This window comes from Microtus oregoni, unplaced genomic scaffold (assembly GCF_018167655.1).
Source record: "Microtus oregoni isolate MIOR12 unplaced genomic scaffold, Mior012 000059F_ref0000304, whole genome shotgun sequence".
NCBI classification, from domain to species: Eukaryota; Metazoa; Chordata; class Mammalia; order Rodentia; family Cricetidae; genus Microtus; species Microtus oregoni.
The window spans coordinates 9,698,297-9,710,137 of record NW_024543835.1 but is presented as its reverse complement, the minus strand read 5'-3'; the positions used below and the strand labels follow the sequence as shown (position 1 = coordinate 9,710,137).

Here is an 11,841-nt window from a genome sequence, read left to right as displayed (position 1 = left end):
CCACAGATTTCTTGGGAAGAATATTCAACAAGGGAATAAGAAAGAGGTCTGAATCCAGAAAGGTACCATGAGAAAAGAAACAGAGGGGACCCTCCTTAAAGGGAAGTTTCTTTCCACCTAGTAATGTTTACATAGTGTCTTTCTCTCTCACCTCCTCCTGTCCCAGATTCTTTCCAGAACTCCTGCCTGCCTACCCAGAGCATCATGCCTCGGGGCAACAAGAGCAAGAGCCGCTCCAGAGCCAAAAGGCAGCAGACTCGGGGAGAGAGGCAGAATCTCCAGGGTGCTCAGCCGGCTGAAGAGGAGGAAGCAACATCCCCTACTCTTGGCCAGGGAGATGCCCCCAGCTCCCCTGATGTCAGCACTCCTCAAGAGTCCCAGGAGGCCCTGTCCCATGGCTCTCCTAAGTTAGATGTGTCCCAATCAGTTTCCGATGTTGGTGGTGCTGAGGTTTCTGTTTCAGGTTTTGATGCCAGGCGTCCAAATGTCTGCATTATAGCAGAAGCCATCCAGTCTGTATGCAGAGATCCTATTGCCAGGAAGGCCAGCAAGGTACTTCATTACTTCCTGGAGAAGTACCAGAAGGATGAGCAACCTAAGGAGGAAGAGATGCTGAAGCTGATCAGCAGGAAGTACAAGGTGCATTTCCCCTCCATCCTGGAGAAAGCCACCTATCAGCTGGAGGTGGTCTATGGTCTGGAGTTGAAGGTTGACCCACATAACTCTCAGTCCTATGTTCTTGTTAGCAAGTTACCCATCCCACTTAGGGCAAATCACGGTGGCAGGAAAGAGTTACCAAAGACAGGTCTCACACTGACCCTCCTGGGTATGATTATGATGAAAGGCAGCCGTGTCACAGAGGAAGAGGTCTGGGAATTCCTCCAAATGCAGGGGCTATATCCTGGGAGGAGGCACTTAATCTTTGGGGAGCCCCGTATGTTCATCACCATAGAACTAGTTGAGCAAAATTATGTGGAGTATCGCCGGGTGCTTGGTAGTGATCCCCCATGCTATGAGTTCCTGTGGGGTACCAGGGCCCGCAATGAAGCCACCAGGACAAAAGTCGTGGATGTTTTAAATAAGATAAGAAATGCCATGCCTGGCTTCTACCCTCAACAGTATGAGGAGGCTCTGAGTAACCATGCTGAGAGAGCAGCCAGGAGAGATGAGGCTTCTCATTACCATCATGCCAGCATTCCCTCCCATGCCCAAGCTAGCAGTTCCTCCCACACTTAGCTGGCCCTTAAGTATAGCTGTTACTGTGCTGTGAAGGACAGCCAGTCTTCTGAATAGTGGGTAGTTTATAAGTTGGAAGAACAGCACTAAGAATATGCATAGGAAAAGTAGAAGTATCTTTCTTTGTTACATTGTTAGTATTCTTGCAACTGAAGATTAATTTGTTTCATAAATGCTTCTTAACATTATGTCTGCCACATTTATTGTGCTTTGTCAAGTTTAATAGTAAGATCTTTGGGGTTTTAAATTCATTGGAAATTCTTCACAGAGTTCATCTAAGTGTAAGAAAACATGGCATGGGAAAGAGTTTCACAGAATGTGGTTTGCAACAATTGGTGAAACAAAGTAAAGGGGCTACTTCATCCATGTCTCTATTGGGTTTGCCTTTATTTGTAATTTTAATGGAACCAAAGTTGGTTTTACTACTTTATTAAACATCTTTAAGAAAATAAACTGTGATACTTAAACCTCATAACCAGTCTCTTTGTCATTTCATTATTTTCCCCAGTCATTCATTGGGCATCAGCTCTTTGGTATCTCCTCCCCATCACATTATTGTTGATGACAACAAAGAACTGTCTACTGCCCACAGGGACTAGAATTTCCCAGTAGCTATATAGAAGGAGGAAGACAGAAAACCCTAAGAAGGGCATGCAAAAGAATTGATTAGGAAGAATAGAAAACTGTTGATTGATACAGCTACCCATTTTCTGATTGTGGTAATTTAGAGCATGGGGAAATTTAAGTTTTGTCAACACTCTATAATTTAATGGACACTGCGTGATTGGTTGCATGAGGCTAGGGGAGTGATGATCAAGGCCAGACCGTCAGAAGGGGACCTGTTGAGATAGTGTGAGTTGGTGAACAACGACCAGATAGTGCATCACAGAATTTAAAGTTTAAGTTAGAGCAGGCAATGCATCATAAATGTCCCTTTGAATTTTGAGTGTACCAGTATGAAATCCTACCTGTAACAAAAGCATTCAGAGTCCATGTGTTTACCCCAGTACAAGTGAATACATTGCACAAGTCACACAATTAAATATATAGATTTTCTGAGGAAAAAACATAGGATAATCCTTTGAGAAGTAGTTCCAAGAAGACAACTGTCCGTCACTCAGAATGGGCTCCTACAGCCAAATTCTCTTTTATTGAAGTGTATCTAAACCAGGTAGTAACTTTGTTAAACTACAAGGACAGGGTCCAAATTTGATGGTGATGAAAGTAGTGCCAAGGTTAACTTCGATGGAAAGTATTTTAGATTAATGGTGTTGAACCATGAAATATAGCAGAAGTTTAGCTGCCCCCCAAAAAAATCCACTCCAAATTAAATATCGCTTTTTATAGAAAACACTAATTAATTTTATTATAATACAATTACATCATTTATCCTTTCCCATTTCCTCACTCTACCCACTCCTATGAAACCCCTCTTTGAAATTCTTGGCATTCTCTTTTTAAAAAAAATAATAAAAGTTCATATACACACAGGTAACACTATACAGACTGAGTATGATATATGTATATATTGCAGCTTCTCCTAAAAGGAAATATTTTGTTCAACAGGGAGGAAAAATAACCATAAAATTCTGTAAGTAAAGGAAACAAGATTTATAAAGTCCCTCCCCAAAGTTAGATAAGCAGTTACATGCTGTTATTGGAGGAGACAGTATACCAGGTGAACATCCTGGGAATAGTGCATGGAATTATAGTCACTGTTTTTCAAGTAGTCATTACTCAGGCTTGGGTGGGCTTTTTGGTTATGCATCTGACTTAGTCATCTGTGATATTATAACAACCCCCTCACATATATCTCTGTAAGTATCACTAGTAAATATATTGGTCCACTAAGCTGGAACCCAGTGGAATAATTTCAGTGTATTGTAGGTATCCTGTTTGAAGTGTATAGATTATTTGTCACCTCAATCCAGGAAAGTCACAGAACATTACAAAACCAAGGGAGTTGAGGCATTGTAGAAAGCAACAATTCCCTAGAGGTTGATGATTTTCATTTTTTCTGGAAGGTGAACTATCTGGATTCTGAATATGGCAGGTAAATTTCCTACATTCAGGGTGTGTTGGAATTGAAATACCAAATATTTTAACACTGTGCTGATTGCTATTGCAAATTCTCATAGATGCTAGAGATCAAGAACATCACTTGAACAATATTTCATTTCCACAGTTCAAGAAGTACAAGACAAAGGTGGAAATAGATCCAGTTCTTGAGAAGGGTAATATCTGGGTTTGGAGAGAGGGTATTGAGAAAGGAACAAACAAGAGAAGGATAAAAAGAGGAAGGGATGAAGTGAGACAGATGAGAGAGAGAGGAAGAACAAAAAAGGTGAGAGAGCTGTATTTTCTGTTTTAGTATATAAACAACAATCTCAAAATGTGGATCCACATTTACACCATCATTGGAATCCAATTATTTTCAAAGTCCTTATTCTAGTCCCATTGCATTATGGAATAGAAGGTCACCATAATTGGGCAGGGCAACTCACGCAGGCCCTTGTGTCAATGTCTCTGACAATTGGAAACTGTGTGTAAATGCTCCAAAGAGATAGCTCCATCTAGAAAGGAAGGGAAGTTTTCCACAATTCTCTTTCAACTGCTGTACACAACACTGTTTTTAAGGCAGGTAATTTATGCCTATTCTCAATCCAAAGTATCTGAGAAGTACAGTAAAAGAAGCCATTGTTTGGATCTTTTTCATCTTGAACTTGGAAAATTAGATTCCATTAAAGAACTGACCATATAAAACCATGTTGTTTTTCAAATGGCCAACATTAATTGATTTTGTTATAACAACCATGAATGTAAGTAGAGACAGGAAGGATGGAATTCAATGTAGAATTGATTAAAGTATTTGTGTCTTGACACCAAGTACACCTAACAAGAGATGACCACCAAACCCTGAAATCACTGCTCTCCCAGAGAAAAATTTACATAGATGTACTTACTAGGAAGGAAGAAAGTCTGACTGATTCAGAATGCTTTATATATCGTTTCATAGATTTGTTTTGTGTAATCAAAGGTTTCTTTTGTGTTCAGAATAATAACTGTCATTCATCAAATGCTGCACTTTGTTTTCCAGTCACTATGTCTACAGTCTGTATGTAATGCATGTATTCCAATAGGACAGAACTTATCAAACACTACTGAAATTTTCTCAAGTTCAAAAGGCTGATCGGTAGGTAGATGTGCTAAACTTCAGCTCTAATTTTTATGTCTAGCATCCACATATTTTTTCATCTCACTTGAGGAAGCCCTTGTCTCTAAAAATATTTTCTCAACATAATTCTCAGGAAATAAACAGGCCCTAAAGGTAAAAGTATTAAAGAAAATCTATAAACAGAAACTGAGTAGAAAATGAAAATCAAGTTGTTAGCCTTAGGATTAATTTTCTCTTAGGAGCCTGCTACATCTAGGTCCATGGTACCTAAAAGTGAACAGGATGCAGTAACTGGCATTCTGTCCACTGTGGCTCTTTGCACCGTTATAACATCCTCTGAGACTTCTCTAGTGTGCACTTCTGGCCCATGACTTCCAGGATACACGTTCACTGCAAGTCCTATGGAACCTGCCCTCTGTTCTCAGAGAATGACAGCTCCTGCCATTTATCTCTGACTGAGTACATCCCAGCTCTATGGTGGTGTTTCTTTCCACACCGATATGCACCATCTTTGCATTCTGGTTTACAAAACACACCATATCTCCCTCTTTCTCCTTTTCTTATACTGCAATCCACTGAATATCTTCTATTATACTTATTTTCCAAATATTCATTTTATTAGATTATTCAAAGATTTCCTTTGTATGAGTTTGTTATTCATTTGCTCATATGCACATTGTTGTATATCTAATATATAGGTGAGTTTTTAGCCCAAGCCTGCCATATTGTCTGCAAGGTCCTTGGCCCAGGAACAGTTCCTGCTCCTACACTGTAGTTATCCACCCAGAGGGGTGAGTGTATGCCCACTCGACTGGAAGCTCCCCAGAAGGGAGTGCAGGGCATCTCCAGCTCCTGCTGCAGGGGCTTCTTTGTTCCAAATGACCCTGCTTCTCCACCAGCCTGCTTTGTTGTCTGTGCGGTCCTTGGCACAGGAACAGATTCTGCTTCTGTACTGAGGAGATCTAGGCAGAGGGCACTCTTTTCAATCTGCAGGGTCCTTAGATCCACCAGCATGACCAGCTCCAGTGCCAAGGGGCCCTAAGAGAGGCTAGACCAAGAAAATTCCCCAAGTACACAATCACAGCAAAGATTGGACCAAGATGCTAAGACTCTCCTGGGTGCATCTGAAGGAAGAGATGGGCAGGCGCCAATGCAAGAATTCCTCCAACAACCTGAAAGGCAACATGAAAACACCAGAATCCAGGGATCACATAACAAGAAGACTTGAACACCCTATTCCAGAAGAAGCAGAAGAAATCAACTTTAAATGTAACATTATGAAAATAATAGAGGAACTTAAACAGGATTGAAAAACTCCTTAAAAGAAATGGAGAAGACAAACAAAAAGGTAAAAGAAATGAATAAATCCCTCAAAGATACCCAAGAAAACCAAGAAAAAGCACTCAAGCAGGTAATGGAAACAGTTCAAGACTTGAAAAATAAAATGCAGGCAATTAAAAAAAACACAAACCGAGAGATGGCTGAATAGAGAAAATCTGGGTAAACAAATTGGAACTACAGAGACAAGTGTAACCAACAGATTACAAGAGATAGAAGAAAGAATTTCAGACACTGAAGATACTATAGAGGAAATAAACTCATTGATCAAAGAAAACAACAAATCCAACAAATTTTTAACACAAAACATCCAGGAAATCTGAGACAAGATCAAAAGACCAAACCAAAGAATAATAGGGGTAGAAGAAGGAGAAGAATTACAGTTCAAAGGCCCAGAAAATATATTCAACAAAATTATAGAAGAAAACTTTCCCAACCTAAAGAAGGATATTCCTATGAAGGTACAAGAAGCATACAGAACACCAAATAGACTGCATCAAAAAAAAAATCCCCTCACCATATAATAATCAAAACACAAAACACACAGAATAAAGAATATTAAGAGCTGCAAAGGAAAAAGTTCAAATAACATATAAAGGTAACCCTATCAGAATTACACCTGACTTCTCAATGGAAACCAGGAAAGCCAGAAGGTCCTGGATAGATGTGATACAGACACTAAGAGACCATGGATGCAAGCCCAGACTACTATACCCAGGAAAGCTTGCATTCACCATTGATGGAGAAAACAAGACATTCCAGGACAAAAACAGATTTAAACAATACATAGCCACAAACCCAGCCTTACAGAAAGTACTAGAAGGAAAACCACAAACCAAGGAAGCCAACAACATCCATAATAACACAGGCATCTGACAACCCTCCACAAGCACAACTCAAAGAAGGGAAATACACAAATACTACCACCAAAATAAATAAATAAATAACCGGAGTTAACAAGCACTGTCATTAATATCACTTAATATCAATGGACTCAATTCACCTATAAAAAGGCACAGGTTAAGAAAACAGGATCCAACATTCTGCTGTTTACAAGAAACAGACTTCAACCTCAAAGACAGATACTACCTCAGAGTAAAGGGTTGCAAAAAGGTTTTCCAATTAAATGGATCTAAGAAACAAGCGGGTGTGGCTATACTAAGATCTAAAAAATGGATTTCAAACTAAAATCAATCAGAAGAGATGGAGAAAAACACTTTATACTCATAACAGGATCAATTCTTCAGCAAGAAGTCTCAGTCCTGAATATCTATGCCCCTAATATAAAAACATCCACATATGTAAAAGAAACATTATTAGAACTCAAAGCATATATCAAACCCCACATTCTAATAGTAGATTTCAATACTCTTCTCTCACCAATGGACATGTCGAACAGACACAAACTTACCAGAGAAATAAGAGAATTAACAGATATAATGAACCAAATGGAATTAACAGACATCTATAGAACATTCCACCCAAACAGAAAAGAATATACCTTCTCTCAGCATCTCATGGAACCTTCTCAAAATGTATTGATCACATAATTGGTAACATCCACAGACACACAAAAAAAAAGATTGTAGTAACCACCTGTGTACTACCGGATCACCATGGAATAAAGTTAGAATTCAACAACAATTCTACCCCCAGAAAGCCTACAAACTCATGGAAACTGAACAGTCAACTACTGAACCACCAGTGTGTCAAGAAGAAAAAAAAATAAATTAAAGTCTACCTTGAATTCAATGAAAATAAAGACACAACATACCCAAACCTATGGGACACTATGAAAGCAGTGTTAAGAGGGAACTTCATAGCACTAAGTGCCCACATAAAGAAAAAGGAGAAAGCTCACATTAGAGACTTAACAGCACACCTGAAAGCTCTAGGAAAAAAAATAAGTAGATTCACCCAGGAGGAGTAGAAGACTGAAAATAATCAACTGAGGGCTGAAATCAACAAAATAGAAACACAGAAAACAATCCAAGGAATCAATGAAACAAAAAGCTGGTTCTTGGAGAAAATCAACAAGATTCAAAAACCCCTATCCAAACTAATCAAATGGCACAGAGAGAACACACAAATTAACAAGATTAGAAATGAAAAAGGGAGACATAACCACAGACACAGAGGGAATTTGGAGAATCATTAGATCTTATTACAAAAACCTGTATGCCACAAAATTGGAAAATGTGAAAGAAATGGTCATTTTTTAGATAAGTACCATATACCAAAATTAAATCAAGACCAGGTGAACAATTTAAATAGACCTATGTGTCCATGAGGAATTAGAAGCTGTCAAAAAAGAAAAAAACCTCCCTATTAAAAAAAGCCCTGGAACAGATGGTTTCAATGCAGAACTCTACCAGAACTTCCAAAAAGAGCTAATACTTATACTCCTTAATGTGTTTCACAAAATAGAAACAGAAAAGTCATGGTCAAACTCTTTTTATGAAGACACAGTTACCCTGATACCGAAACCACACAAAGATTCAACCAAGAGAGAGAATTACAGACCAATCTCACTCATGAACATCAACACAATAATACTCAATAAAATACTGGCCAACCGAATCCAAGAACACATCCAAAAAATTATCCATTATTATCAGGTAGGCTTCATCCCAGAGATGCAGGGCTGGTTCAACATACAAAAATCTGTCTATGTAATCCATCATATAAATAAACTGAAAGAAAAAAACCATATGATTATTTCATTAGATGCTGAAAAAGACATTTGAAAAAATTCAACACCCCTTTATGATAAAGGTCTTGGAGAAATTAGGGATACAAGGCTCATACCTAAATATAATAAAATCAATATACACCAAGCCGACAGCTAACATCAACTTAAACGTAGAGAAACTCAAAGCCATTCCACTAAAATCAGGAACACGACAAGGCTGTCCACTCTCACCATACCTCTTCAATATAGTGCTTGAAATTCTAGCAATAGCAATAAGACAATATAAGGAGATCAAGGGGATTCGAATTGGAAAGGAAGAAGTCAAACATTTGTTATTTTCAGATGATATGATAGTGTCCTTAAGCGACCCCAAAAACTCTACCAAAGAACCCCTACAGCTGATAAACACCTTTAGTAATGTGGCAGGATACAAGATCAACTCCAAAAAATCAGTAGCCCTTTATTTGTGTATAACAAAGAAAAAGAAGCAGAGAGGGAAATCAGAGAAATATCACCTTTCACAATAGCCAAAAAAAATAGCATAAAGTATCTTGGGGTAACTCTAACCAAGGAAGAGAACGCTCTCTTTGAAAAGAACTTTAAGCCTTTGAAGAAAGAAATTGAAGAGGATACAAGAAAATGGAAGGATCTCCCATGGTCTTGGATTGGTAGGATTGACATAGTAAAAATGGCAATTCTACCAAAAGCAATCTATAGATTCAATGCAATCCCCATCAAAATCCCAACAAAATTCTTCACTGAACTGGAGAGAACAATAATCAACTTTATACGATAAAAGTACTTCCGAAGGTATTACCAGAGTAACTATACCCTCCACCAATGTCTTGATTAGTAATTTCACCTAATTTCTCCATCAATGCCTTTTGCACAACCTACTAGTCTATTCCTGGCCCCAAAACCCCTGACCAAAGCTACTTTGACCACCCCACAATTTCTTTCAGGGCCTATGGTAGTAACATCCTCATCCACACCTCTGCTACAACCAGTCAGTTGTAGAATGAGTTTCACACTCAGCATCCCATACTAGTCTGTCCATTCATTCACACAAAGCAGCCAAACTCTATGCTTTCACAGGCTCCCATACCTCTTGCTCTAGCGTAGTGAGACCACCACTGCTTGTAATGCTGCCCATCTTTAGGTTTCTGAAAGTCCTGTCCTGCTTTCAACCATCTCCTGTTCCCTTCTGCCACATCTCAACTGCCCTAATCAGTATGAAGAATTTCTATACCCTCCTGCAGGATCTAGCCTGGTGAGTACAACTGACTTTCCCATCCATACCTTTCCACAGCATGACAGATCTAATCGTCATCCTACAAGCAGAGCCCTGGTTTAGTCTACCATTCCGTCTGCCTTCCAGCCAAACCCTAGGCTTCCCCTGGTTCCTACATCCCCTGCCCTGGCCTAGTTTGACCATCACTACCTGTTCAACAACCAATCTCTAGGCCTTCACCCGGACCTCTCCTAACTGTTAACATTCACAGGTCTCTTTTGCTCCCTGTCCAACCCCCCACTTGGTACACAGACTTTTGAGCAATAACCTGATAATTAAGCAGCCTTCATCTTTAACACACCAGATCAAGCTGTGGTCTCACATCAATGTTTTTTTTTACATCCTCATTTGCACAAACAGCTAGGCTCTTTACTATTGTATAGCCTGGCCAACACTGCCTGCTCTGCTACCAAACTCTAGTCTTCTGCCAGGACCTACAATCATCTTTAGGTCCCTCTGCACTGCCTACATCACCCCATTCAGTATGCAAAATTCCAATGACCTCCTCCAGGGTCTAGCCCAGTGAGAACCTCCTGGATCTTCCATTTTTCCTCAACCTGCCAGATGTAGCCTACCCACAAAACCTGTGCCCCAACCTACTACCCTAGTCATCCCATTTGTACTACAGCCAACCCTCCACCAACTCCCAGGCTTCCTCCTGGCTCTACCCATCTGAAACCACTCACTGGTCCTTTTTCTATCACCTCTTCCAATCTACTCTGTACTCATATTTACTACATCCTTCTCAAGGGTGTAGCTTGGTGAGTTCCCTCGAACTCTCCATCTGTACCTTTTCATTAACCTCCCACAGGTAGTGCAGGCCCCAGAATCAGTGTCTGGCCAATCTACCTTGCACTGCAGCCAATCTCTAGGCTCGCCTAGGGTCCTACAATCCTTGCTCCACTGTAGTCTGACCTTTTGGCTTTGTCCAGATTCTGCCCTACCTGCAACCACCTATAGGTCCTGTCTGCACTGACTGCAACTATCCCACTTGGTACCCAGACTTCCTAAGTCTTCCTCTGTAGTTGGAGGAGCGGTGGGCTGCATTCCTGCTCAGCTCCTGCACGGCTAGTTTTACCTGAAATAATTACACAGAAACTGTATTCTATTAAACACTGCCTGGCCCATTAGTTCCAGCCTCTTATTGGCTAACTCTCATATCTTGATTAACCCATTTCTAATAGTCTGTGTAGCACCACGAGGTGGTAGTTTACCAAGAAAGATCTTAACCTGTGTCTGTCTCAGAGAGGAGAATCATGGTGACTGCCTAATTCGGCTTTCTTTTGTAGTAATAAGGAGGCGGCGGGGCTGCATCCCTGGCACCCCAGCTGCCTGGCTAGCTTATGCCCTGAAATAACAACACACAAATTGTATTCATTTAAACACTGCTTGGCCCTTTAGGTCTAGCCCTTACTGGCTAATTCTGATATCCGGATCAACCCATCTCTAATAATCTGTGAGCACCGGTCTTACCGGGAAGATTCTAGCCTATATCCATCCTGGGTCGGAGTGTCTGCCCGGGAGCGGGGCTTGGCATCTCTTCTGAGGCATCTGCTCCCAAGAGGAGAGCTGTGGAGTTTGAGCTCACTTCCTCTTCCTGCCAGCGTTCTGTTCTGTTTACTCCTCCCACCTATCTTCTAACCAATAAAATGGGCCAAGGCAGTTCCTTTATTAGCCAATGACCTTCCTCCATCATTCTTTCTCCCAGAATTCTGTTCTGTCTACTCCACCCACCTAAGGGCTGGCCTATCAAAGGCCAAGCAGTTTCTTTATTAATTAACCAATGAAAGCAACAGATAGATAGATGACACTCCCACATCATTCCTCCAGGTTCTAGCTTAGTGAGTCTACCTGATCTCGCCATGACTTTTCCCATGCTTCTCATATGCTTCCCAGAAGCACAGCCTGTGCAGCAGACTATCCTGGCCACCCATGTTTACATTCTGCAGCCAAACTCTAGGCCTCCTCAGAGTTCTGTATCCCTCACACTGATGTAGGCAGAACACCCATGCCTTCAGTGCATCTAAGCTCTTGGTTTCAACCAGGACCCATCATTTCTGAAACCATCTACAGATTCCTTCTGTGTAGCCTCCAACCAATGCCTCTGTA

The 11,841-nt window shown here is 40.5% G+C and overlaps 1 protein-coding gene across 1 annotated transcript; it reads left to right on the top strand.

Moving 5' to 3' along the window:
• Positions 1–204: 204 nt before the first annotated feature.
• LOC121439009 (melanoma-associated antigen B17-like) lies at positions 205–1,236 on the top strand. The gene has a single exon (XM_041639502.1). The coding sequence runs from the start codon at positions 205–207 to the stop codon at positions 1,234–1,236; it is 1,032 nt and encodes a 343-aa protein (XP_041495436.1).
• The last annotated feature ends 10,605 nt before the right edge of the window (positions 1,237–11,841 follow it).